This window comes from Gopherus evgoodei, chromosome 2 (assembly GCF_007399415.2).
Source record: "Gopherus evgoodei ecotype Sinaloan lineage chromosome 2, rGopEvg1_v1.p, whole genome shotgun sequence".
Taxonomy (NCBI): Eukaryota; Metazoa; Chordata; order Testudines; family Testudinidae; genus Gopherus; species Gopherus evgoodei.
In genome coordinates this window covers 48,559,236-48,585,669 of record NC_044323.1, presented here as the reverse complement: position 1 = coordinate 48,585,669, position 26,434 = coordinate 48,559,236, and the positions used below count along the sequence as shown (strand labels likewise).

General features: G+C 41.0%; 1 protein-coding gene across 6 annotated transcripts in view; it reads right to left on the bottom strand.

Moving 5' to 3' along the window:
* DYNC1I1 (dynein cytoplasmic 1 intermediate chain 1) overlaps window positions 1–26,434 on the bottom strand; it is a 240,748-nt gene that overhangs the window by 43,037 nt on the left and 171,277 nt on the right. For 4 of the 6 annotated variants that reach the window (XM_030550619.1, XM_030550615.1, XM_030550613.1 and 1 more), the window contains exons 11-14: window positions 11,315–11,461; window positions 7,428–7,541; window positions 4,712–4,845; window positions 1,506–1,650 (exon numbers count right to left, since the gene is read on the bottom strand). In XM_030550619.1, the coding sequence (XP_030406479.1) occupies window positions 1,506–1,650; window positions 4,712–4,845; window positions 7,428–7,541; window positions 11,315–11,461 (540 nt within the window). The remainder of the gene's footprint in view (window positions 1–1,505; window positions 1,651–4,711; window positions 4,846–7,427; window positions 7,542–11,314; window positions 11,462–26,434) is intronic. The other 2 variants (XM_030550616.1, XM_030550618.1) reach the window with 2 other exon arrangements.

The window sequence follows — 26,434 nt, the reverse complement described above, 5'->3', positions numbered from 1 at the left end:
ACAAAATCTAGATGATTTCATCAGCAAGAATATTAACTTAATTTATACTTGTTTAGATTTTGTTTTTCATTCAGCTCCCACAATGAAGGTAGCCTGGTCTATTTAATTAACTTCATATTTTTTCCCTCACTTTTGTTATCCTACACCAAGACAATACTACTGAAGATGGGGTTTGCATCTGCTTAGTTTCACCAAACTGTATGGCAATTTTTGTTGCACAAAATAATCTCTCTGTGTGAGGTCTGTACGCAATACATCCCTGGACACGTGCATGTACAGTGTGTATAGATTTTACAGCTGATAATAACTACATTAAATCTCCTCGGGCTTTCCTCTAGTCAGAAGGAAAAAAACTCTACTTCTTGCCAACATCTTGGTGCACTGTTTGCATGTTATTAACCCTAAGAGTTTGGCCTGCATCCAGAGTACTGGGTTGGTCACATTGGAAACTGTAATACAAACCAACACAAACTATAACCAAGTCAAAAACATCAGTAGTACATTCTGATTCCGTTTGCAGAGGCACAATTCTTTAGTAAGAGCCAGAAAATGTCAACTTAACTTCTGTCAGAGAATTATATTTGTTAGAGATAGTAAGTATTATTCAAGTCATCTACTCCAGCACCAGTGATTTCCCTAACGGTGTTCTGGTGACTAACCCTAATTTATATTTTGCCAAGTACGTTTAGATCTATGGCATATTATGCTAATTATTACATGACGGAATTTATTACAGGTGCACCTCCATTGGGCTAGGTTCGCTGAACCAGATTCACCGAACCTGGAACTGGGCCATTTACTTCTTGGCAGCAACTTCGATATTCCTGACTCCCATGGGGATTTGCTCAAGGGAGGGCAGATGGTGTTGTTGAAGATAGACTCCCTCTATTCTGCTGGGGTGGTGGTGGCTCTACATCCCATCGGGAGAGGCTGGGAAGGAGATGAGGTGATCATCTTCTTAGACAATGCCACCACTTTTTGGACTGTGCTGGCCCTTATAAATCCTCAGCAGACAGGAGGTTAGGGTGGATTTTTGTAATCACAACATCAGGGGACGGTGTAAAGGTGTAGGAAAGGAGAAGCTGCCTATGTAGGATGGCATAAACTTTGGGGTTAATTTAGCTGAGACAGATATACTAGGGACGAATTTTAGCCGTGGAGTCCTCATGCATTACCTAAGCTAAATTATCCCTTCATATGGGACAGATTCTTCACCCTCATTTAAAGCTTAAGATTCAAAGTATTTCTGAGAATGATATTTTCATGTAACACCTCCCCAAATTCATACTGTGCTTCTTTTGCAATATTTGGACAGGTAACTTGAGTAACAGGGAAAAGGAAAGTATATGAGGGGAAAATAACCATTAATAAATAATAGTGGATGCAACCATCTGTTGGAATAGATTAGGCCTTGATTATAAGCTGCAAAAATGGGCAATATTTGCCTGTAAAAGTTATCTAAATGTACTAAGCAAGCCTACCCAGTCCCCTCCCAGATCTCTCACCTTTGTGGTCCACAACTTGACTGTCCAGTCAAATGATGATGTGACAAAGAGATGGGAAAAGTCGATTGGGCCCACTGCCATGTGGCAATTGATCCCCGTGACAGGTCCTTGGTGGCCTTCAAAGATTTCACCAATTCCTGCTTTACTGCAGAAAGAAGATACACACACTAACATTCAGGGACTTTTGAATAGTAGGCTTTTTTCTTCATCTTCATCCTCAAGTTCTTGTCTCACTGTTTCCATAGTAAGCTACCGTGCAATCTGTAAAATTCAGCATCTTTCAGTTTGGGCTTTGTCTCTAAGGACGTGCTGCTGTGGGCACAATTCATGCACTGGGATGGCCAGAACCCCACTTACTGAGACTTTCTTACTCTGCAGAATACATCCATATGTGACACTTATATACAGTATCAACTATACTCCTGTGCTTTAGAATAATAATAATAAAGGAAGACTCAGAGAGCCAAATAAATCAGAGTGAGCCACTATCATGGGAATTATCCATTAAAATTCAAAATGCATAAATAACAATGACACATCATTAACAACTTCCTTTCTTTCTAAATATCTGAAATAACATTCTCATGGCAGTTGGTCAGTTCACCAAGAAGCAAATCCTATCCATATGATTCAAACTATTCATATGATTAAGGCAAACAGGGTTTGTCACCAAGTCCTATGGGCTAGGTATTGGTTTGAAAGAAAAGATTTCCATTTCAGAGGAACATAGAACTGGAAGGGATCTCCTGGGTCATCATGTCCACTCCCCCACTCTTGGAGGCAACTCCATTATCTAATCCCATTCATAAACTTATCAAGCTCCATTTTTATTACATGAAATGCAGATCACATAAGGAAAGGCCAGAACAGCTATAAAGAAGGAAAATATGTAAATCATCATTAGAGAGCGTACGTTTAGCGTTACTCAGTCTGTTAACAATCAGCCCGAATCAACTTACCGCACTGCCCCACCATACAAAGAAAAGAGAATAATAACATCTCCCCTTCAGGCACATGGATACATACACCACAAAAGGAACAAACTCATTCAAAATATCACCGGCTCTAACATAGCCGCAAAGTCCATGCAGTCTTATCCTTTCTCAGTAGGACCAGAGTAATGCAGTGCAGCCAGAGGGCAAGGCCAAGAACTGTATTAGAAGGAACCTTTCCAGGCTGTCTCCTCAAACAGCCCTATCAGCCATGGCAACATGGCTGAACCTGCAGCTGCATTGCCATTGGCTATCAGCCAGTGGTTGAATTCTGCAATACCTCTGAGGAAGCGCTGATTTACTGCCAGTCTTATTGTGGTCTTTTCTCCAGCCCTCCCTTCTTTTTTCCACACAGCTAACGGGCTGCATGGATATTTTGTAGCTGGGTTCTGGGGATGTGGGGAGAGTGACTTGCATAGCTGTTTTTCCTAGATGCAGCTTTCTCCAGAATTTTGCTCTCCTCTGCATTATGCTGTGTTGGAGAGCATTGAGGGCCTATGAAAATAAAATGTAGTTTGGGAATGATTCCCAACAGAACACAGGCAAAAATGGCAAAGGAGCAAGAATAGCAAGAGCAGCTGACACTTTCCTCCTCTGGTGGGGAGACAAAACAGGCATATCTGCAAGATTAGAAGTGCTAACTTAGAAATGACCTTGGGCAGCTTTCACTTATCCAGACAGTCAAAGATTAATTCAAACCATCAGTCACTCCATCACTATAACCCCTAGATAGAGACATTGAGTGTTGCTGTACTATCAGCAAAAAAGCAAAAATAATCCTTTAAAAATGTACAACTATTTGTTTAATATTATGAATATGTAACAGAGGGCCCATTCTTTAAACATTGTATAAACATTAAGGAAAATTATTTGGACATTAGAATTATAGAAAACAACAGCACGTGAAGCTACATCACCCCAATACATTTCAAAGTGTTGAATAAAATGTAAACCCACCGATGGAAAGTTAAAGAACTTGTCTTTACAAGAGGCTCTCAAGAAGACTGCACAATGAAAGTGTTAGCAGCTAACACAAGCACACAAGATAGCTGAGACTCATTTTAATGAACACAAGGAACTGATCTTTGAAGTGCCCCTGGGGAGATTCCTCTGGCTGCTAACAGCATCCTGAAATAGTTTACAGGGTGCAAAATGAGGAACTCATTTAAATTATGGAAGTGGATTTACACCTTCACCACATTGGGTGAAGAATAGAAGATCATTGTTAGAGTGTACATAGCATCAAGGCTCTCCTCTGATCTAATACTTGGAGTCATAGGTCATACTTTGAAAGATCAGTTCATTGGGTAGATTCTCTATACTGTGAGAGAACATTCTAATGGGCAGTCTTTACACTATGCTTAAGAAAGCCTCACTTTCCCATGAAAATCGTTAATGGCCCGATCCTGTGCTGCTTACTGAGGCAAAACTACCACAGAAGCCAATGGGAGTACATGTTGCAGGATCAGACCCCTAACCAACAACAATACATTTTGGGTAACATTTTGCTCTGTGTTATGCAGGTGCACTCCTAAGAAGATGCGGTAGGAAGCTTCTCCCCAGTGTAACCTGCTAGAAAAAGGCAAACTGAAGATGTCATGCAAGGAAGTTCTAGGCTGAGGAGGAGCAGTTAGTCACCTTGGGGTTGCGTCCAGACCCTCAGCACCCGTGAGGAGCTAGGTGGGAGGCATGCACAATGCTTTTGCTTTAAGAAATGGTGAGGAGTGCTGCTGAATGTTCTGTCTCAACGTTCCAGGAGCCATTCTGCCCTGTGCAGGCAGAATAGCTCTGAGCCCCTTCTGCAGGCTGCTGCCATTCTGCCCTCTTCTGTCCCTACCCCTAGACTCAGAGGAGCAAGGTCAGAATTTTGCCCTTTAACAGACTATATCTCTACCTGCTGTTAACAAGAGTCTGGAGGTGTAACTGAACAAACAAGGTGGTCTGACTCTCCAGAGTGGAGACCTACGATGAAGCTGTGGGTTATGAACATTGGGTGTGGCGGGGGGGGGGTGTGTTATATCCCACTCTTGTGACTAATTCAGATCTGAATACCCTAAAACTAAACTATCTGTAATAGTGTAAAACTACAGAACCCGAACAGTGCTGATAATAATGGACCAATCCAAGAGGTTGATTGTTCTCCACACTAGCACCCTCCTCACCCCCTAGAGACAGAAACAGGGTATGCTGCAAGTAAGCAGTATTGAAAATCACCTTCCATGACGACAAGCCGTGTAGACGGTACCCTCCTCGCTGCCAACCACAAAGTTGTTGACATCTCCTGTTGGGAAAGCCATTCCTGTAACTGCTACCGGCTTGGATTTATTGTAGGACAGCTCCATGCTCTCCTACAAAACAGGTCAGAGTTATTTTTTTGTTTTTGTTCTTCACCAATTGTTTTCTATATGTGTCACAGAAAAAAATCATTTGGCTAAATGACGTGTTGATTTTGCATAGGGCATTACAAGAAGCCACCAAAAATGTCATCAATCATGATGCTTGATACTGCCATTCACATGGCTGCACATCTCAGGTTCCAAAGCTGCTGGAATTCATCAGTCTGTGCTACATCTTTTTAAATCAGACAGAGATGACAAGTGAGAATTTAAAAACTAATGGTGCAGAAACTAAAGATAATACCTTAATGGCTTCACTTGTCAGCCCCAGGCTCTAATAAAACATACAATACCCTTCTATTTACAAACATTCTTGAAATCAGTTGTTTACCGAGAAACACAAGTAATATCAGATACACCCCGCATACTTACCAAACTATGCCACTTGTACCTCAGTAGAACCAATTTAGAAAGTTCGGGTCATGTCATCATTGCCATTCTGAACAGCATTTTTCAAGTGGTTGCTGTAGCAACCATAAACATTCACTCTGGGTTCTATTGTCAAGTTGTAAGCATGTAAGCATATTTTCTTTCACTTTCCCTAGCCACACTTCAAACCAAATAAGCTATGTCCATGTTTTGAAGTAACATGAGCGTGGATACTCTATTTTATTAGCATATAGTTTAAGCAGATTATTTTTTGCACATATATAACTCAAAACCAGTTGCTTTTGAAGCTTAAATTGTGTAACTCAAGAATCCACAATGCAGATGATGGACTTAGCAATTTTCATTTACAGCTATTTAGCCAGGCATTTTTTCCCTTTTCAAAATTCCTAAGTCACTGGTCTTTTAGAGCCCAATCCTGTAGCCTTCCCTTGCAGGAGAAATCTGATGGAAGTAAAGCCTGCAGAATCAGCTCTATGGTATTCCTTAATAGCTGGAATATATCCTCCCATGAAAAACATTTGCCTTTGATAAAAGAGCCAAAACAAAAACTAGCAAATTCAAAGACATAACAATGTGGAGCAAATATGCATATGCTTGTGTGGGTGCAAATCTTCATAGGGCAGATCCTCAGCTGGTGTCTACATGGATTTCTCACTTTAATGGAACGATGACAATTGACGTCAGCTGAGGATCTGCCCCGATATGCACAACTGTCATCCGGTGGCCAGATATACCAATGCTTCTTTGAAAATCTGGCTCCATACTTTTAGAAGGTTTAAGACTGTGAGATAAACCAGCAAAAGCCATGAAATTCCAAGCTGAGGATAGCACCTTGACTTCAAGTCGTATACTTTTTTTTTTGCAACAGCAGCATAAGTTCAGGATAGGATCTCTTACTCAATGTAGAATGTACCACGTTGTTGGAACCCAATTCTGGAGCTGCAGTATGCATGGACATCCCATGTAAGTGGAGAGGTTACAGAACGGGGGTATTCACAAACCCTTGTGTCACAACTGTAGCACTGTGCTGTGTAAATGCATTTTGTGTCAATAACTAATATTAAAACCAAACAACTCATATGTATCTACACAGAGGTAAAAGTAGTATAAATGTTCATTTCAGAGACATTTCTACTAGCTATTTTAAAACAAGATTATACAATGGTTGTGATCTATCTCATGAATGCAGTGTTGTTGTAGCCATATGGGTCTCAGGTTATTAGAAACACAAGTTGAGGTAATATCTTTTATTGGACCAACTCCTGTTGGTGAGAAAGACGAGCTTTCAGTTAGTTTCCCTGACCTGAAGAAGAGATGTGTAAAAGCTCGAAAGCTTGTCTCTCTCAGCAACAGAAGTTGGTCCAATAAAAGGTATTACCTCATCCACCTGGTGATGTATCTCACACATTTTAATGCAACCCAGTAATAAAACATCCTTCTTCACAGTAAACAGAAGAAAGGGATGTACTGGACTACAAACAGATTTAAACAAGCTTCTCCAAAGGTCTCTTTCAGCATCAGCTTTGTTGCTTAGTTTCCATTACCATAATCACGAGTGGTTTGGAAAAATTTCCTGGATTTCCTTTCATTTCCAATACAAAAAGGGATGTCTGCGTATGTGTGTGTGAGCGTGTGATGGGGAGCCAGTAACAAAAAACATTCTGGGGTGGGGGAAATATTTCTAAAACTTTTTATTTGCATAGTTCGTTCCCTTGGTTACTGAATGCATGAACAAGCTAAGCTTTCCTACTTGTAGGATACCGTACCTTGGAGAAATATAACTGTGTCGAGTGTGTTCTGCAGCAGTGCAAGCTACTCCATATTTGTTAAACAATCTAGAGTAAGTGCAATTTGTACCACAGGCGACTTCTATAATTACTGTGCTTTAAAATGGATTATTTCATTTTCACTTGAAACTGACCTACATATTAATATATTACAATAATTACATGACTTGTGGTAAAGGAAATGGGTTTTGGCTCTTACAGAAGACTGCTGGAAGCAAGCTGCACTCTTTCAAGTGCATCCATTGGTTTTAGTTTGTGTAGGATATGAAGTTTTGGCTTTTAGGAACTATGTTCCATTAAGCAGGTATCTGCTTTAACATTGTTGTTTTCTTCTTGTGTAGGTGAAAACAAACCCACCTGTGGCGTTGAGAGCATATCCAGGCTCCAGGAGCACATTTTGCCATCTGTAGAAACTGTAATGAGATTGTGCGCATTCTGTGTTCCAACTACATTTACACAGTACACGGGATGCTGAAAATACATGAACACCAGGAATCAGAGAGTGCATTCTCACTTTTTAAAACCAAATTTCAATTTCAAATGTCAGAAATGTTGATTTAAGAAAGGATTAAACAGTTGCATACTGCCAGCATAATACAGCACTCATCTACTTGCCAGATAGGAATTTAACTTGCTTTTGGTTGGAACTTTAAAGGCACATTATAGTGGTAGAAGTTCAAAGCTTCATTTTACTCTATCGTAAAACAACTTGAGTAATACTGTGAAAATGCTGGATTCTGCGAATGAGATTTCACCCACAGGGACACGTCTGATTCTGCTGATAGCTTTTGATGCTGAAAATGGCTGGCAGAGAGAAGCAAACCTTCCAAATGGAATGAAAAGGTAGATTTTATTGAAGAAAACAGCTGCACAAGGCTTGGACTTTGCCACAGTTTGGCTGCTATGCCAAATATTTTCAAATGTGCTTCAATGGAAAAAATATGAACAAATCCACCAGCCTTCTTAATAATGAGCCAATTAATGTACTCCAATACATCAAAGGAAATTGGGAGTGACTCCATTAACCTATGGAGTTACTCCTGATTTACACCAGTGAAACTGAGAGCAAAATTTGGTCCACAGGCATTAAATGTGTCCATTTAACATGTTAGGGTGTACACGGTACTTTTATTCTCAGGCACTGATACTTTGGACTCCAAGTTATCATCTGACATCTGTTTGATGGCCCATGCAAAATGAGGTGCTGCTCCAAGCTCAGTTTCTAGTGGGCAAATGTTCTCATCACCAAACCACTGTCACAACCAAGCACCCTTAGCAGCACTCTTCAAACAATGGCCAGTGAGAATGAACTACCCTTTGGCCAGTACAGGTGGTCTGTCCAGATCAAGGATAACATCCACAGCTGTAGGGCAGTGTTGGGAAACTTGCACTCTACTGTCTATTCAGTGCTTTTTTTGTGGATATAAAGAACACTTTGGTCTCTAGAAATGGAAACTTTTCACTTTTCACTAGCACTACATTTAATTAAAGAAAATTAATTAAGTGCCAAATTTACTAGTGGCCTCAACTCAGCTCCCATCCATATTCATCCAAGTGAACACAATCACTTGTGCAAAGAAAGCAATCCTCAATTAAGGTGTACAGATCCAATTCCGCTCCCTTTGAAGTGAATGGCACAACTTCTATTGACTTTAGTGGCACAGGATCACACCCTGTGTGTACAAATTCCATGATTTGTGTGAACAGGGGACAGGATGCTGAAAGTCTGTATGCACAAGTGATTGCCCTTTGGAATTAGTGCTAGTCACAAACAGACCAGATTTGGAAAATCTGCCCCTAACGTTACATTTTTAAAGAAACCTCCTTAGGAAGTGCCCTTCACTTGACCCTTCCTTGTGTACCAATTAACACAGGAATAAAAACTGATGAGCACGTATTGTTACATGGTAAATTTAGTCTGCTCAGCCTAAGCTGTAATGGGCATTTGTCCTCGTCACAAAACAACCTACAAATTGAAAAAGCGGTCCTAAGGCTGGAATTGCAAGGATGGGAGGAGGATATAGGTCAAATAGTCAGGGAGTGGCCAGACTCATCGGGGGACATATTGCCAGACCAATGGTACCTTCCTATAGAATGCCTGGCTCCAGCCAGTGCTGCCAGCTGTCCGTTTCATGAGTAATGAAATCCAAAAGATGTAAACAAAACGAGCAAAAAGGACAACCAACTGTACTTAGCAAAAAGTGTAAATTGGCCCCTTCCTTTCACAGGGGAGATGCCAGCTTGTTTTTATTTATTTTGGAAATGAAATCATCATGCAGGAGTTTTTTGTCTTAATTAAAATTTCCTGTTCTTCCAAATACAGCTGTGTGGTGGGTGTGAAAGGAAATTAGTGAGTAAGCTGTGGTGGGACTCTCTTTCCTGGGCACCAATCAGTGGGAATAAACTCATGGGAATTTTTTAACAATGTTAACAACATGATTCGTATTTATTCAGCTAACTGAAGAGAGCAGCAATAACTAAACACTTGGGGGATATTTGTTAAAATAAAAATAAATATTCAAACCAGCACCTAGCTGCCTACTGTACAACAGAATAATTTTCTTGATTCAATATATTACTTTGCGTTTAACAGCTTAGGGCATGAGCCTGCGTTTTGCAAACCAGGACTTAAATTAGACAGGAATTTTGCTGTGAGGATTGTAGGAATAGCACTTAATTTATGTTTATTCTGCAGCATGATCAAACTCCTTAAAAACATGGTTCCATGTTAGCTAGGGGGTTAAAATGGTTATTTATACTTGCACATGTAGTCACACAATTCACACTTACGAATAAATCCAAGTCATCTATTTCCAGTTGTCATAGTCATAACATTATACATTGACCTCTGCTACTGGGAAAATGATCCAAGTTTTAGAATATCATTCCCAGGTGGTATAATTTTGTCTAAAAATTTTATTGAACACAAGGGAAGAACAAAACTTCCCAGTAATTTTTTCCTTTTCACTAGGTTCTGGACCCCAATCACTCCATTTTCAATTATATTTACAGTTTCCAGCCTCTAGTTTTCTTGTCTCCCATGTTACTAAATCACCACTTCAAGGCACAGTATTTTCTTCCATGCAGTCTGAGCAATGTTAGCCTCCCTGCCCCCATTACTATTGACAAAAAGGACACAAACATTAGGGAAATTCAAAGTAATGGTGCAGCTGTGATTCACAGCATAACTAGGGCATTAGAGTCAGACAAAACTGCTGATGGCAGAAATTTGGAGAACTATATTCCCTTCACTCTTCCAACCTCCAATAATTGCATACCTGCCATTTCTAACACAAATGGCAAGGCAGTCATCGTATTTGTGCCAGAGTGAATTTTTGGCACTAAATTATGTTTAACAATTGTTAGATGTTGAATTTTAACCCCAGGGATTACGTTGTCACAACAAACTAAAGGCTGAAACTTGAACAGCAGATTACAAAGGTATGATCAGAGAATCACAGAAGTGAGAGGTGGAAAAGATCTACTAGGTCATCTGATTTATCCCCCTGCCAGCACAGGATATTTTTCTTCCTTTGTCCAGTTCAGTTTCTTTATATTTCAGGTAATCGCCTACTGGAAGTTTATTCCGCTGCCTAAAAGAGCTCATCATTAAGAAATTTTCCTTGTGTTCAGCCTACATACCCTTTGCTAAAATTCACCCCATTATCCCTGGTCGTTCTCCCTTACATCCCCAGAACAATCCCTCCCCAGTCGGGGCTAAATCAGGCATTTAAGGTACTGCCCTGCCCTGCCCCACTCCACAACGACTGCACAACTGCTTGGGTGGGGTGTGTGCATGCAGTTAACTTCATCCTCATTACAAGAGCAGATTGCTCCCACAGTGTGCTGGCTCCAAGCCATGAACCAGTACAGAGGCGGTGAGGGGAGGAATCATGAACTCTGCCTTATCCATCTCCCTTTCTGGAGACATATTCCCCAGGTGGGCATCAGGAGCAAGTTGTCCCTGCACTCCTCACAGTACTGGACCACTATTATGAGATGCCCATGTTTGGTCATGCACTGCGGGGAGACTTCCTAAACACCCAACCACGGGCCATCCATTACCCTTTGAGCACGTGCAGGAAGCTGTCACCTAGTCTGTTTCCCATCCATTTCCCCCCCTTAAAAATCCATTCTCTTATTTTCTTGCATGTAACAAAAAATACAACATTGTAGCGGTAGCTCAGGCTAAGAGATCTGCACTTCTCTATTGAATGTTTCTTTGCAATGACATTGAGCCTTACCGTGTGAGCAGCAGCAGAAAGGGGTGTACGCTGAACTGGAGTCCTCCTGTGACTACGATTATCCCACAGAACAATTTGGCCAGAGTATGTTCCACCAACAACCAGGTTGGGGTGAAAACGTGCAAAGCAGACAGACATCACAGAGGACTAGAGCAAAAACAGGGTAGAGAATGAAGTAGAGGGGTCAGTTCAATTGTCAGTCATCTGCCTTTCTGTTCCTTAAGAAGCATGTTATAATCAATACTCTCAGGAGTGCAGTCCTGATCCTGTATTCCCTGCACACCCAGGACTTACAGTGAAGTCAAAGGGACTCTTGCACAGAATGCAAGAATGGCCCCAATATTTGTAGTCCCATTGGTCCTGGAGAAAAAGTGAACCACAGGGCAGGCTTTAGGCACTGGTGATGAGAAACCGCAACCTACGATACCGTATGTGAGACGATGATGGGAAAGTGCCTCCCTGGGCTTCTTTTAAAAAAAATAAATACAACTCAATATTTTCATTTGCCTTGCACCCACCAGGGAGATCCTGGATCCCTCTTGTACCATCACCCTCTAGCAGACTCCTGCCTCCCCTCACTCCCCCACAGGAAGAACCAGGCCCTCACTTGCTTGTCCTTCAATATGTCTACCCTTGCCACTGGCTCCTGTTGCACTCTCCTCTGTGGATCACTTTAAAACAAGACAAAAGATTCTGGGGTACATTTGTGAGAGAGTGGATAGCCCCAAGCCTTTCCTCATCTGGGAAGGACATCTAGCTATAGCCCTGGGGAACACAGTAAGTCAGACAATACCTCTTTATACGTTATACAATACACAAGCTTTGGGGCCAAGGTGGTCCCTTCTGAGTTGCAAAAGGGCTCACTTTCCCTACCACTGTCACTTGGTCTTGCAGGAGCAATATTCCTCAATTTACTGAGGGCTGGATTTACTACTGGGCTGTAGCGGAGGGGGTGTGGAACCAAGACCTGGTACCTCCCAAACTACCTGATATGCTGCTCTGCAAGGCACTGTGAAGTTGGGGTCATGGCTATGGCATTACTTCCTCTCTGTCCTCTCCAGAATGTGCAGCCTCAAGTCTACCAGGGAGCAGTCCCTGCTCTCCTCATTTGTGTAAAACAAAGCATCAAGCAAGTTGGACTATTTTACGGTTCCATTATTCTCTCCTTAAGGAACTATGTTCCATTTCTGATGTAACTGATTCTGGGTACATGGCCTCCATTTTATGGAAATTGGAAAACAAAAGTTATTACCACCACATAATTTTCTGAGAATTCTTATACAAGTAAAAACTTGGTTTGCAAAAAAAGATGCAAATGTCACTTTTCTCAGACAACCCATGGGGACAAATTTTAGCCTAACTGATCAGTTGGTTATCATTAGAGTGTCAATATGACAGTTAATGGTCACAATTATTTTCTTTTACTTTCAGACTGTTTCACGCTAATGGCAACTGGGAAATTACCAGTAACACACTTTTCTGTTATATTTTAATGGTTAGGTATTTTAAATTGGTGAGAAATGATAAATTAATCCATTGTATTCAGCAATTAAATGTACACAAATTATCATGCTTCAGTTGCACGAACTGAGTGGCCAACATTAAGGTAAACTTTGTTTAAACAAGTTGGTTGCATAATTAGAGAAATAGGAATTGCCAGACCCATGGTCCCACCAGTCCAGTGGCCAGCACCAGATGCTTCAGAGGAAGGTGTCAGAACTTCGCTGTAGGCAAATGTGGCATCACTTGTCTTTCAAATTAGGTCTCATCCTGCTCTCTAATACTAAGAGATTGGCTTAAAACCTGAAGCATGAGGTGTAATAAACCTTCCAAAATGTTTATCATTAACTATAACAACTCTGGATAGCCATAACTGGGATGAAATAGAATAAACTGAGTTGTCCCAATTAAACAGTTTCTACTGAACTAACACTGATATATCCAATTTATATTCTATAAAGCTATATAACGTGGCTCTAAAAAAATTCAGTAGAAACAGTCACAGAGAATGATAATATATTCTAGGGATGGCCAATCCTATACATTTGACCTAGCTGTCTCCAACACAGTGGAACAGTCTAACACTATCTCGTTCTCCCTAGTTCTCATGGGTGTTCTCCCTGACCTCTCTGACCCCTTTCCTTCTCCACTAAAGCTTTCATGTGGTTCTACGCTGTTATGCTTGCCTGTTTTAGCTCACTTCCAGCTGTGCAGGGAGCATAATTATTTTATGGTCAGTTACAGCATCAAGAATGAAGATTTCATCAATATCAAAAAGGACTCTTAGGCATACAACTTTATATAAAAATAGTCGTAGTACTACAGCATCATGATGCATTTAAAAATCAAGTGTGATTCAGCGGCCATGCAACTTTCACAGTTCCCCAGACATTATAATTAACAGAACCCTACATCACACATTCTACATTATATCTGTTCATTTAATGGCTTTGTGAGTTTTTTAATCAACCCATCACATACTTTATAACTAAGAAGACAGATCTTCTGACATGCAGTGAAATAGCCAGATGATTCTAAAATAATCTGGCTGAACCGCTGGATGTACACCCACACTGGGTGTAAGGCTACACTTATATTTTAAGAAACCTAAATTCAAACAGCCATTCCACAACAAAGTTCTTAGTTTGTCTGAAAGAAGCTTGGAGATGCTGAAGCGAGGCAGAGAAACCATGCAGACGGTGTATTTTTAAATGTTGTGTTTTCATGGTTAGAATGTTTTTGAATCCAGAATCCCAGAATACATTTGGATGGTGAAGATATAAACTGCCAAAGTGTGTTTTTCATAAAGTTTGAAAATAACCCTTTGCTATGACTCTGACTTAGAAAAAAAAACATTGCTTCTAGTTTTACACATTCTTCCAAAGTAACTCACATTTTTCAGCTGATGAAATGTTCATGTCCTTTTAATTATGTCAGTAACATTTTTCCATTGAAGGCAAAATCCTTTCAAATATTAGACCTCACCAACTTAAGGACCCCATTCTACTGTACTTAATAAGATGATTGTTTCCCTGAAGTCAATGGGACTTCACATGAGTAAGGGCTGCCTTCATTTAGCTATTTTAAAAACAAAGGGTTCGCTTCTTAGCCTCAATAGGAGAGAGCTGCAAGCAGGTCCCCTGACAATTTGAGAAACCCTGTGCTTGAGCAGAGCAGCAGAAATCATTCCCACTGATCCTCCTCGGGCTCCAGGGTGTATCTTGCTTCCAGACTCAAATACGTGGGGCCTGATCTTGCTCTCACTGAAGTCAGTGAGAGTTTTGCCATTGACTTCAAAGGAGCAGGAACCATCTCATGGTCAGTATTAAAATAATAAACAATAATAATTAACCAATTTGTGCTTCTGCAATATCTTTCAACCGAGAATCTCTATGCACCTTTCTCAACATTAGCCAATGGAGCATACCAACATTTCAATGAAGTAAGTTTCAGCAACCATTGAGCCACCTCCTGTTGATTAATACAGCAGCTAGTTACATCACCACACAAAATTTCAGGGCAGGAAGGCGAGGAGAATACCATACAGAGCTCCCACTGATGGAAGAAGTTAGGTTGCCAAAATTACACAAATTAGGTTATTAGGGTTAACTCTACACTCACTCAAAGTGCAGTGGAACATTTAGTGACCACAACTGGTCAGGGCCTCCAGCAACCTAGTGAATGCTATCACTAGGATGAGACAGTGTTGCTAGAACAGCAAATGCAATTGGTTCAGTGTCATGAACTGAATCATCACCCATTCCTGACCCAGTGCAGGCCAGAAGATCTGATAGGACTGCCACAAAACCTACCGAAACTAAAGATAATACCTTCACAGCTACCTTCATGTCTGAGACTAAATATAAGTATAGAGCATGATGTTCAAGCTCTATACTTATATTCTTATTCTGGCTGCTAACCCCAGACTGGCTAACTGAGTTATTGTCTTATTTCATAGAAACATAGATTATTAGGGTTAGAAGGGACTCTCAGGGGATCATCTAGTTCAATCCCCTGCTCAAAGAAGGCCCAATCCCCAAGTGGCCCCCTCAAGGATTGAACTCACAACCCCTGTGTTTAGCAGGCCAATGCTCAAACCACTGAGCTATCCCTCCCCTATCTCTGTGTTCATTTGAATGAACACAGAACATTGTTCCAAGTAGGGCTAATATTATTGGAAGAACTAGAAGACCAAAAACACAACAGATTACAAAAGACTACAAAAGATTGTTCTACATTGGACTATTCCAGACAATGTTTTCTAAAAACTACTTTGTAACAATAATATAAAGGCTAAACATTGTGTAAATCCTGTGCTGGAACCTGTGCCATCAATAGATTATGTACCCACAGAGAGCACTACAGACTGCAAAATATTGTGGTATGAATGACAATGAACTGAAGAGCAAGTCATGTGTACACACTCATACACACTTTATGGCTATGGCATGTGCTCTAGATTGTGCCTGATCTTACGTGGCACTTGACTACACAATTTAGTTGACGTTTAGTGGCCAAGAAAGGGGCATAGTACATAGAAATGTTTGTTGGGTCTATTATTTTTCTTACATTTTCAATAGATTATTTAATGTCTTAGGTAGCCATTTATGGGCTAAAATAATGCAGGATTCAGCTTTGGCATATTTTTCAATTCCCGGGTGCTGGACATAAAGTAGAACAGATTTCACATTATTTTCCCCCCATAAATAGATCGGTGAGGCTTTATTTAAACTTTTTTGGGGTCTATGCAAATACCCCTATTTTCTGATTTACTTGATTCCTGAGGCTGCATGGCCATACTATGCATTCCTATCATTTTACATATATTCATTCCTCTCACAAGCATGAGAGAAAGACAATTTAACTTGTGTCTGAAAACAGTTACAGACAGGAAAACTGAACCTGTTTTGCTCAACCCAGAAGTCTGCCATTTAATGGAAGTTGAATTGTCATAGACTGTCTATTTCTGAATTTATTTATGCAGAGTAGTTTTTCTTATTTTTTTTCGTACCCAGTTCTAGAGAGTAGATAATAGGAGGGAAGGATGGATAGTTTGGCAGAGAATGTAATGTGGACAATTTACCGTATGCATATAGTACCTACATATTATGGTGAAGGGTCAGAGAGAGAGAGAGAGAGACATACCACTTACAAACTACAACCATGTTTTCTTGACCAATACCTTCAGTCCCCATAGCCTGAGATTTGAGCCAAAACATTCAGATCTGAACTTAGATCTGACTGCAGGCAAGTGGGTGTTGAATAATGGAATGCCCAGTATGAAATCTGTGGGAGAGAGGGTTACTTTTTTAAAATAAGGAAATGCTGTGATGAGGTGAGGGTTATTTTTTCAAAACCATGCTGGAGTTCCTCTTCCCCTTCACTCCATCCTCTATCCTGCGCTCTCAAATTTTCATGTGCAAATTTTCAAAAATGTACACAAATATGCAATCTACTGGTTTTTGCTTTCTGGATATTGGTGGGTCTTCTATTGGTTCCAAACCACTGCTGTTGGGTTTTGTGACTTGTACTTTAAGTTCCCGTCTGTATCTCCAAGATGAATCTTGCTGCTAGGCCCCCGAGTGGTGCTGCTACCTGACTTGCATTCCATCATGCCTGTTCTATCACATAAAAGAGGGTGGACTGCTCTCACAATTGCTAGATTTGAGGGTTCCAGTTAGCCCAGGATTCACTGGGGTTAGAGAATCGCACAGCTGAGTTGGAGGCTGCAGGCACTGGTTAGAACAAACTAGTACATTTGCTCACAAAGTTTTAAAACTTTGGCCTGAAGCTATAAACATCAAGAGCATTGTGGGAAACTTCATTTAAGAAATAAAACATGATATGGTTGTACTATAGTCACAGCAAAGTGCAGGCTCCATTCAGACAAAAAGTTACACACACCTTTCGATAACTGCAGACCAAGGGAGCAAGGCGCCACACCCTGGCACCTATTTTACCCTGGACATGGAGGGAATGCTACAGAGACAACCGGAGTGGCAACTTTGTTCAGATGCCTTTCTCTCCTAACTCCACACCACTGCACTCAGTTTACACGGGCCCACGACTCTCTTTAAGTGGCTGGCAAAGCTGTTTTTTATTTTAGAAAATTAATCCAGCCCAGTTTTGGATTAGAGATGGCATATCCCCTTAACCACAGATGCTCAGGACAGACAGTCATTTGGATTTTCCTGACTGGAAAGCCTGACCTCGGTACCCACATCAGATGTGCATATGGCCATAGAGACTGGCTGCCTATGCTCATGTCCATATATTTCGATGGCACTGTGCCCAGCCACCATTTGAACAATTTCACTCAGACATGGGTGCTAAATAATAATGACTTTAAATGGACTGCAGTGACTGCATCTTGTGAGGTCTCTTGTGCAGGAAATCATTCCCCTAAAGCAGCAGCCATGCTGGTGCCAGGTGCCTACATTTGATGACATCTGATGGGCCCCAAAAGAATATTTCATGAGTGATCAGATGGGATGTAAGGAGTTCACAGGCATTTCTGTCTGCCAAGATGCCAGATTATATTGCAGCAGGCACCTAGGAAACCTCTGAAGTCTATCTAGTATAGACATGCATATGTGAATGGGCATTACTGCCTGTACATGGGGTCAGGGGAGGCTAAACTTCATCTGGTGCAGCCGCCACCCTGCCACCAGACACCTGGGCTGTGGTGGCCCTACCTGTGCACTTCCTCTTCCTTTCCCTGTTCTGCCCCTTCCCCAAGGCCCCCACCACCTGCTGCTGCCTGGTAAATCCCTCCTCTCCTCCACTCCACCCCCACCCTCCCCAGAGGTCCCCGCCACTTGTCACGTCCCTCTTCTCCTCCACCCCTCTCCCCGTGAGACTCCCTCCGCCTGCCACATCTCTCCTCACCCCCTCTCCCACCTCTGCGAGACCTTTCTGCCTACCAATCGCGCATTTCTCTTCACCCCTCATCCCCAAGGGCTGAGTGGGGCCTCGGGTGGAGCAGAAGGCAGGGCCTGGGGTGGAGTCGGAGGGGGGCATGGGTGGAAGAAGTGGGACAGGGAGCTAGCCTCCCTCAGGGGAAGCTTCAGTCCCAACTCATGTGCCTCTAGGTACCATCCTGAAGGTAATTCCACAAAAGACAGTACCAGGACACAAAATGAATAACAAAGGAGTGCTACAGAGCCCAAGATGCATGTCATGTATTGCATGTCATATGCAAGTATACTGTATTCTTGAAGAGGTGAATCCTATTCCTTGCTTGAGACCCAGTGAAATGAACACTCTTCTGTGGCTAATGAAGGGATACTATAGACACATTTGGACCTTCAAGGTAGGCAACAAAAGCTGTCTATAAACAAAATACCCACCAACCAGATACCAAATAAAATCCTTCTCCCAACCTCTCCCTGTATTAAAGGACCAAGGATTGAAAAGCAACATAGCAAGATCAGATCAGTGATTCATCTAGTCACCCTCAGATGCTTCAGAGGAAGGTGCAAGAAACTCAGAGTAGGCAGTTATGGGATAATCTTCCCCTAGAAAAAGTTTCTCCTAAACCTTAATAGCTAGAAGCATGAGAAGCTGTTTCCCTTTCACGCCTCTTACTTATTTTTAATATCAACTATTATTATTCTAGATATTTATGTTATCCATATAAATGTTTAAGTGTCAGATTCTGCAGAGATGGGGCAGGAACCTGGACCTGCAGGGTGTCAGGCAGGCAGCCACCACCTCCACACTATTACATGGCAGACATAGATACCATATAGATACTGTGAAGATAAATACCACAGGAAATATCTCCTTAGAAGGCCAAACTGTCATCCCCTATTGGTCCAGGCACCCTATTTAAACCCGGGAGAAGTTTCAGGAAGCATCTGTACTATAAGGTGGGCTCTTCTGACAGCTGTAGTGATGGACCTGCCACTCAGCTTAGTCTTGGACTTCTATCCCCGGGCTCCAACTCCTGATTTCTGACTCCAGCTCTGGCCTTTAGTGATGCTCCTGGCCTCTGACTGACACTGTTCTGTCCCATAGGCCTGACTTCCCAGAGCCCGGTCATGACATTAAGCCCTTTTTTAATCCTACAAAGCTCTTGGCTTCAATGCCATCTTGTGGCAGAGAGTTCCACAGGATAATTCTGCATTATGTGGAAGAGTCTCCTCTTTCCTCAGCTTGGAATTTGCTGTCTTTCAATTTTGCTGGATGTCCCCTTGTTCTTGTATTAGAAAACAGGAGGACTAGAATTTCTCAATCATAGAATTCACACTGTGATCAACAGAAGTCCTGCACAAGGTACAAATGCAGAAAAGACAAGATATGAACTGTGGCTACAAGGGGAGATTTCTCCCCTTAGCATTCAACAACATACCTACCAAAAGCCATGCCCAGGAAGACTACATGCTTGTTTACATAAGGAAGTTAGTGTGCAGCAAGCTCGTGTATGAATTTACAGCATGCAAGCTACTCCAGAGTAACTCTCCATATGGACACCGTACTGCACATTAGGCTAAAGTGCACAAAAGCACTCATCACAGACTACGAGTGCCCACACTGGGAGTTAGTGTGAAGTAGCTAGTACAGTGGTTCTCAACTAGCGGTCCGTGGGGGGCCACGAGCGGGTTTTGGGGGGTCTGCCATGCATGGCCAGTGTTGGATTCACTAGGGCCCAGGGCAGAAAGCCAAAGCCTGACCCAGCCGGCCTGCAACCTGGGACCCTGAGCCTCAACACCCAGGGATGAAGCTGAAGCCTGAGCAACTTAACTTCGTGGGGCCCTGGGTAACTGCCCTGCTTGCTACCCCTTAATACTGGTCCTGGCTTTTATATGGAGAAAAACAGTTTTTGTGGCATAGCTGAGCCGTGGAGTTTTTATAGCATATGGGTGGGGGCAGGCTCAGAAAGAAAAAAGTTGAGAACCCCTGAGCTAGTACACTGTAAATTCACACTCTAGCTTGCTATAAACCAGGGGTCGGCAATCTTTCAGAAGTGGTGTGACTAGTCTTCATTTATTCACTGTAATATAAGGTTTCGCATGCCAGTGATACATATTAACATTTTTAGAAGGTCTCTTTCTATAAATCTATAATATATAACTAAACTATTGTTGTATGTAAAGTAAATAAGGTTTATAAAAGGTTTAAGAAGTTTAATTTAAAATTAAATTAAAAAGCAGAGCTCCCCGGACTAGTGGCCAGGACCCGGACAGTGTGAGTGCCACTGAAAATCAGCTCACGTGCCGCCTTTGGCACACATGCCATAGGTTGCCTACCCCTGCTGTAAACTAACAGACAAGCCTTGGGCAGTATATCTGTGGTCCTCACATTCCTTAAAATGCCTGTGTTGTTTTGTAATATGAAATTGAACCCTCCTCTTGATAAAAAGAACAAGAGTACTTGTGCCACCTTAGAGACCAACAAATTTATTTGAGCATAAGTTTTCGTGGGCTACAGCCCACTTCATCAGATACATAGAATGGAACATATAGTAAGGACATATATATATATATAAGCCTTATTTACTTTACATACAACAATAGTTTAGTTATATATTATAGATTTATAGAAAGAGACCTTCTAAAAACGTTAATATGTATCACTGGCATGCGAAACCTTATATTACAGTGAATAAATATATATATATATATACAGAGAACATGAAAAGGTGGGAGTTGCCCTACTAACTCTAAGAGGCTAATTCATTAAGATGAACAAATATGCCTGCTGAATTCAGTGGAAAACCCGCACTGACTTTAATGGTGCAGGATCGAGACTGGAGCTGAGCAAAGTGGTTTCCTCAAAACACACTTGGCTCTTAACAAATAATAAAAATGCTTGGATAGTATAAGCTAGAAAGATACTGGAAAGTCTCCAGTCTCAAAAGAAGATGTGATGGACCACCTGATGGTGGGAGAGAGGACAGTTTGCTTCAGGACTACATAATCAGTTATTGTACCATGCTGAGCAAAGGGCAGAAGAGGCAGCAATAGCTGTGTGGTCAGTTTTCTCAAATAGTTCTGAAAACGTAACCAAAGAGACAAGCAAGAAAAATTTCACCCTATACAAAAGAGTCTTTGTGCTGTGATGTGTACTTGAAAGTGCTGATTCTTAGGTTGTGGAAGCCTTTAATGCAAAGACTCTCTACATTCCCCCACCTCCACCTAGGGCCGGCTCCAGCTTTTTTGCCGCTCCAAGTGGCGAAAAAGAAAAAATAGAAAAATCCGATTGAGCTGCCGTCAAAATGGATGACAGGGAGTGAAGAACCCGCCGCCAAATTGCCACTGAAGACTGAAGTGGGCTGATTGAGCTGCCGCCAAAGTGCTGCCGCCGCCAACTCAGACGTGCCACCACAGCAACAGATGAACTGCCGCCCCTTTCTGTTGGCCGCTGGTGGCACCTGCTTCCTTCGCTGGTGCCTGGAGCCAGCTCTGCCTCCACCACCCTGTAAGGAACTGTGAAATGGCATCCAAAAGGATTTTGCACAATTATTTGTGGAATCAGAGGAAATTCAGATTTTACTAAAAACTAATTAAAAGCAGATGATATCCTTCACTTATTTTTAAAAAAAACAAACACTTCTTCAAACCAAATGTCAGAATCCCATTTAATTAAAAAAGGGAAGTTTATACTTGGGTATGGCGTGTGTTGACATCTATCCCTTTGATTTACAAGAGTATGGACTGGAAGGAACAGACTGCTTTATTCAAGAGAAAAAAGGAGGGAGGGGGCCCAATTTGACAGGAAAGAGTGTAGGTTGCATTAACTTCAGTGCTTGCTAAAACATGAAGGATTAATGGCAAAAAGGGAGGGAGGAATTGTGAATGTCTCCAGTTTAGGATCTTCAAAAATGTTTGGGGTTTCTAAGAATGTCTCACCCAACCACATAAAAGTTACATCAAGAGACTCAGCCACACGACTGCTCTAAATCCAAAGCCGGTACTGCTCCATTTCTACCATCAGACCAACTGACTTGAAATGTAGCCTCAAATTAAATTTATTTTTATTGAAAAAGTACTAAGTCCTTAAAAAGGAGGCAAGCAGCACATCAGGAAACGTAGCTGCTTCTCAGAGAGGTTTACAAGGCAGGTATGCAACAGCTCTGGCATCCAAGAGTATTGTATTGCAGCTGTATTTGAGCACAGGGGCCACGTTTTAAAAAAGGCATCAGTTTTTGTACCTATAAATTCAACTAAGGGCACAAATATTAGGTTTTGCACCTTAAGCTGTGTGTCTGCAGGTGCAAACCATGTAGTTAAAGGAACACGTCAGATCTACGCCCACAAACTGCTCCTGTGAAAAGGGAACCTGAGCTTTATCTCTTTTAAAAATACATTCCTTAATGGTATTCAACTTGGTAAACCAAAGCTACGAAATAATGGCACAACTGTAAGCATGCAGTCTTTTCTGAACATCATTCTGAGATGGTTAGTTTGAGAAGCATTGAGAAATAACAATGAGAACTTCTTATAAGCATAAGCAGCAAAGAGTCCTGTGGCACCTTATAGACTAACAGATGTATTGGAGCATGAGCTTTTGTGGGTGAATACCCACCTCATCGTCATGCATCTGACGAAGTGGGTATTCACCCACAAAAGCTCATGCTCCAATACGTCTGTTATTCTATAAGCTGCCACAGGACTCTTTGCTGCTTTTACAGATCCAGACTAACATGGCTAACCCTCTAATACTTATAAGCATAGTACATCAAGGCAAGCGTGTTTTGCACCTTACTAATTGGAGACTGTGCTTAAAGCCCACAAGGCTATTGAAGTGCTTAATGTTAAGCATTAGCTTAAGAGCTTTACCTAATCAGGACACGTGTGCTCAGTATCGGAGTCCTTAATCTCCCTCTGCCACAGTTCCCTATTTGTTAAAGAAGGAAGATAATACTTCCTTTGTTTATCTTTTTAAGTACTCCACAATTCTATAAATGGGACTCCTCACATGACGAAGTTAAGCACATGCCTTGGTATTTGTGGGATTGAAACCTTAGATTGTAAATTCTTTGAGACAGGGACTTTCTATCTCTACCTGCCTATAAACTGTCTCGCTCAATAGGCCCTCAGCTGAGGTCTCTATGCACTACCATAATAAAATAAAATAATTCACAACATTTACTCAGACACTTAGAAGCAATTTGTACCTTGAATAAACAGAAACACTTTTGAAAAGAGTGGGCAACGTTTGCTGCTGACTTACACATTGAACAACCCTTTAGAAACGGGGAGGGTTGCACATGGTATATGGCAAACCAGTGTATTTAGTTTTCCATTGACAGTTCTGAGTCTCCTGCTGGCAGTGGCTATTTTGGTAAAATGTGACATCAATTTTATGTCATTGGCAGTATGGGGATGCAGTGTAAGAGAATATAAACCTACTTCCGACCTGCTTCAATACATTAAAAATATGTCAGATATGTGAACAAAATGTTTTAATGATCACTTTATGACTGTCGCCCTAGAACAGGCAGATAAAGTATTTATAGTCTCTGTAAAGCACTGCATGGCCACACATTGATCCATTTATGTATTCCTTTGGATTTAAAACAAAGCAATTCCAGACCAATAGGTGCCCATCCAAAGCTCTGGACACCAGTGACACAATTTAAAAACACAATACTAAAGGAGCTGCAACGTAAATCATCCAAAGCAGCAGCCCGTCCTCTTCTCCCAACCCTACTGTACATTGTCTAATTGCCAGTGAGAAGCCAGCTTTACAAAAGTATTTCAGTGCCTAAAGATGCAGACAGGCATCTAGTGGAAGTTTTGTAAACCTAAATATCTGTGTAAAGCTGCTCCTAGATCAATACAAATTAAACAAATATCTTTTTTAAAACAACATGGCTGTCAGCAGCCGGGGACTCAGCAATGCCAAAAAGCATTGACATCAAATGCATTTCACAGCTATTTCACAGGGAGATGTGCATCTTACCTTTGAATTTCTCTAGACAGTTTGCCAGAGAAGATGTGTACAGCTCTTTTAATGTGCTGGTAAAATAATGCTACACTCTTCATTTTTGTCATTACATATTTTATTGAACTGGGCTTCTAATGTTAAAGGGTTAAGTACAACATAGGTAGCTAAAAAGGAAGGTCCTCAGCCTGTCAATGAACCCCATTCTACCCTGGTGGGACCACCCTCCTTTTAAGCAAGCGGTAATTCAATCTGCATGTTACCTCAGTTGTGTTTGGGCTTCGTCCAAGTTAAGAAAATCAGTGTGATAAATTATAAAGAATTGTCTGCAATAATTCACAAAGGGCCCATAACTGAACTGAAACAAAAGATCTTAAGTTTGACTTTATAGCTCTACTTGAAATGCTTTACTCTTCATTCCCAACAGGTCATAAAGAAATATGAAAATTCTTTGTTTTTTTCTATTCACTATAGCTGCTTAAAGACAAGGTCTGGTGCAGAATTTCAGGGCCAGTTTGATTAAAACCACTGACAAATACTGCAGCAAAATATCCTTAAATCAATCCCACATTCAAAAATGCTACTTTCACTAAGACTTGAAAATTATATCTATTTTCATCCTTATGTGCAGTCCCTGATTTATGTAGTGAATATATTTTAATATAAGTAAAAGCTGACAATATAAGATTAAATAGATACCTTAGTTATTCTCTTCCATTACCTCTACAACTCTCTTTTTCAAACACCACAGAATGCACTGTATTGAGTGCCAAAAATGTTCTAAAAGATACAGTATATTTATTTTTGGACAACTTTTCAAAAGGGGCCTCCTGTGCATGTTCAAAGTCATACTTGCATTATTTGTGAATTACCTGTGCCTGCAGGTGATAGAATTTACAGAACATGAGCAGCACCCATTTGTACAGAAAGGGAAGGAGTTCAAGTTAGTTGACTTTGGTCAAACCTGTTCACTGTCAGATTTGTTTATTCACCAAAGACTTAGTGACAGGAACATTTTATGCATTATAAAATAAAGAGTCAGTGAGATTCAAACATTCCAAGGCTAAAAGAAATCATCATTACCTCCTCTATAACCCAGGGCATGGAACTTCCCCCCAGTAATTCCTAAAGCAGATTGTTTAGGAAAACATCCAGTCTTGATTTAAAAATCATCAGTGATGGAGAATCCACCACAATCACTTGTTCCAACGGTTAATTTATATGTTATTTCTAATTTGAATTTGTCTAGCTTCGACTTCCAGCCATTGGTTCATGTTATACTTTTCTCTGCTAAATTGAAGAGCCCATTATTAGATATTAAATATTAAATATTCCCCATGTAGTTACTTACAGACTGCAATCAAGTCCTTAACGTCTTTGTTACACTAAATAGATTGAACTATTTAAATCAAGCACTGTAAAGCAGGTTTTCTAATCCGTTAATCATTGGTGTGGCTCTTCTCTGAACCTTCTATTATTTATCAAGATGGTTCTTGAATTGCAGGCACCAGAACTGGGCACAGTATTCCAGCAGAAGTCATACCAATGCCGAAAATAGAGATAACTACTGCTATTACTCACATCTCCTGTTTATACATCTCAGTATCACATTAGGTTTTTTGGCCACAGTGACACATTGGGAGCTCATGTTAAGCTGATTATCCACCATGCCCCCCAAATCTTTTTCAGAGTCACTGCTTCCCAGGATAGAGTCCCCCAATCTGTAAGTATGACTCACACACCACATTTCTAGATGTATACATTTACATTTAGCCTTATTAAAATGTATATTGTTTGCTTGCATCCATTTTACCAAGCAATCAAGGTAACTCTCAATCAGTGACCTGTCCTCTTCAATATTTATCACTCCCCCAATTTTTTGTCATCTGCAAACTTTATCAGTGATGATTTTATGTTTTATTCCAAGTTTTTGATAAAAATGTTAAATAGCCTAGGGCCAAGAACTGATCCCCGTCGGACCCTACTGGAAACTTACCTGCTCTATGACTACTCCCTGTTCACAATTCCATTTTGAGACCTATCAATTAGCCAGTTTTTTGATCCATTTAATGTGTGCCATGTAAATTTGATATCATTCTAGCTTTTTAATCAAAATGTCATATGGTACCAAGTCAAACACCTTACAGAAGTATGAGTATATTATGTCAATATATTACCTTTATCAACCAAATTTATAATCTCATCAAAACAAGATATCAAGTTAGTTTG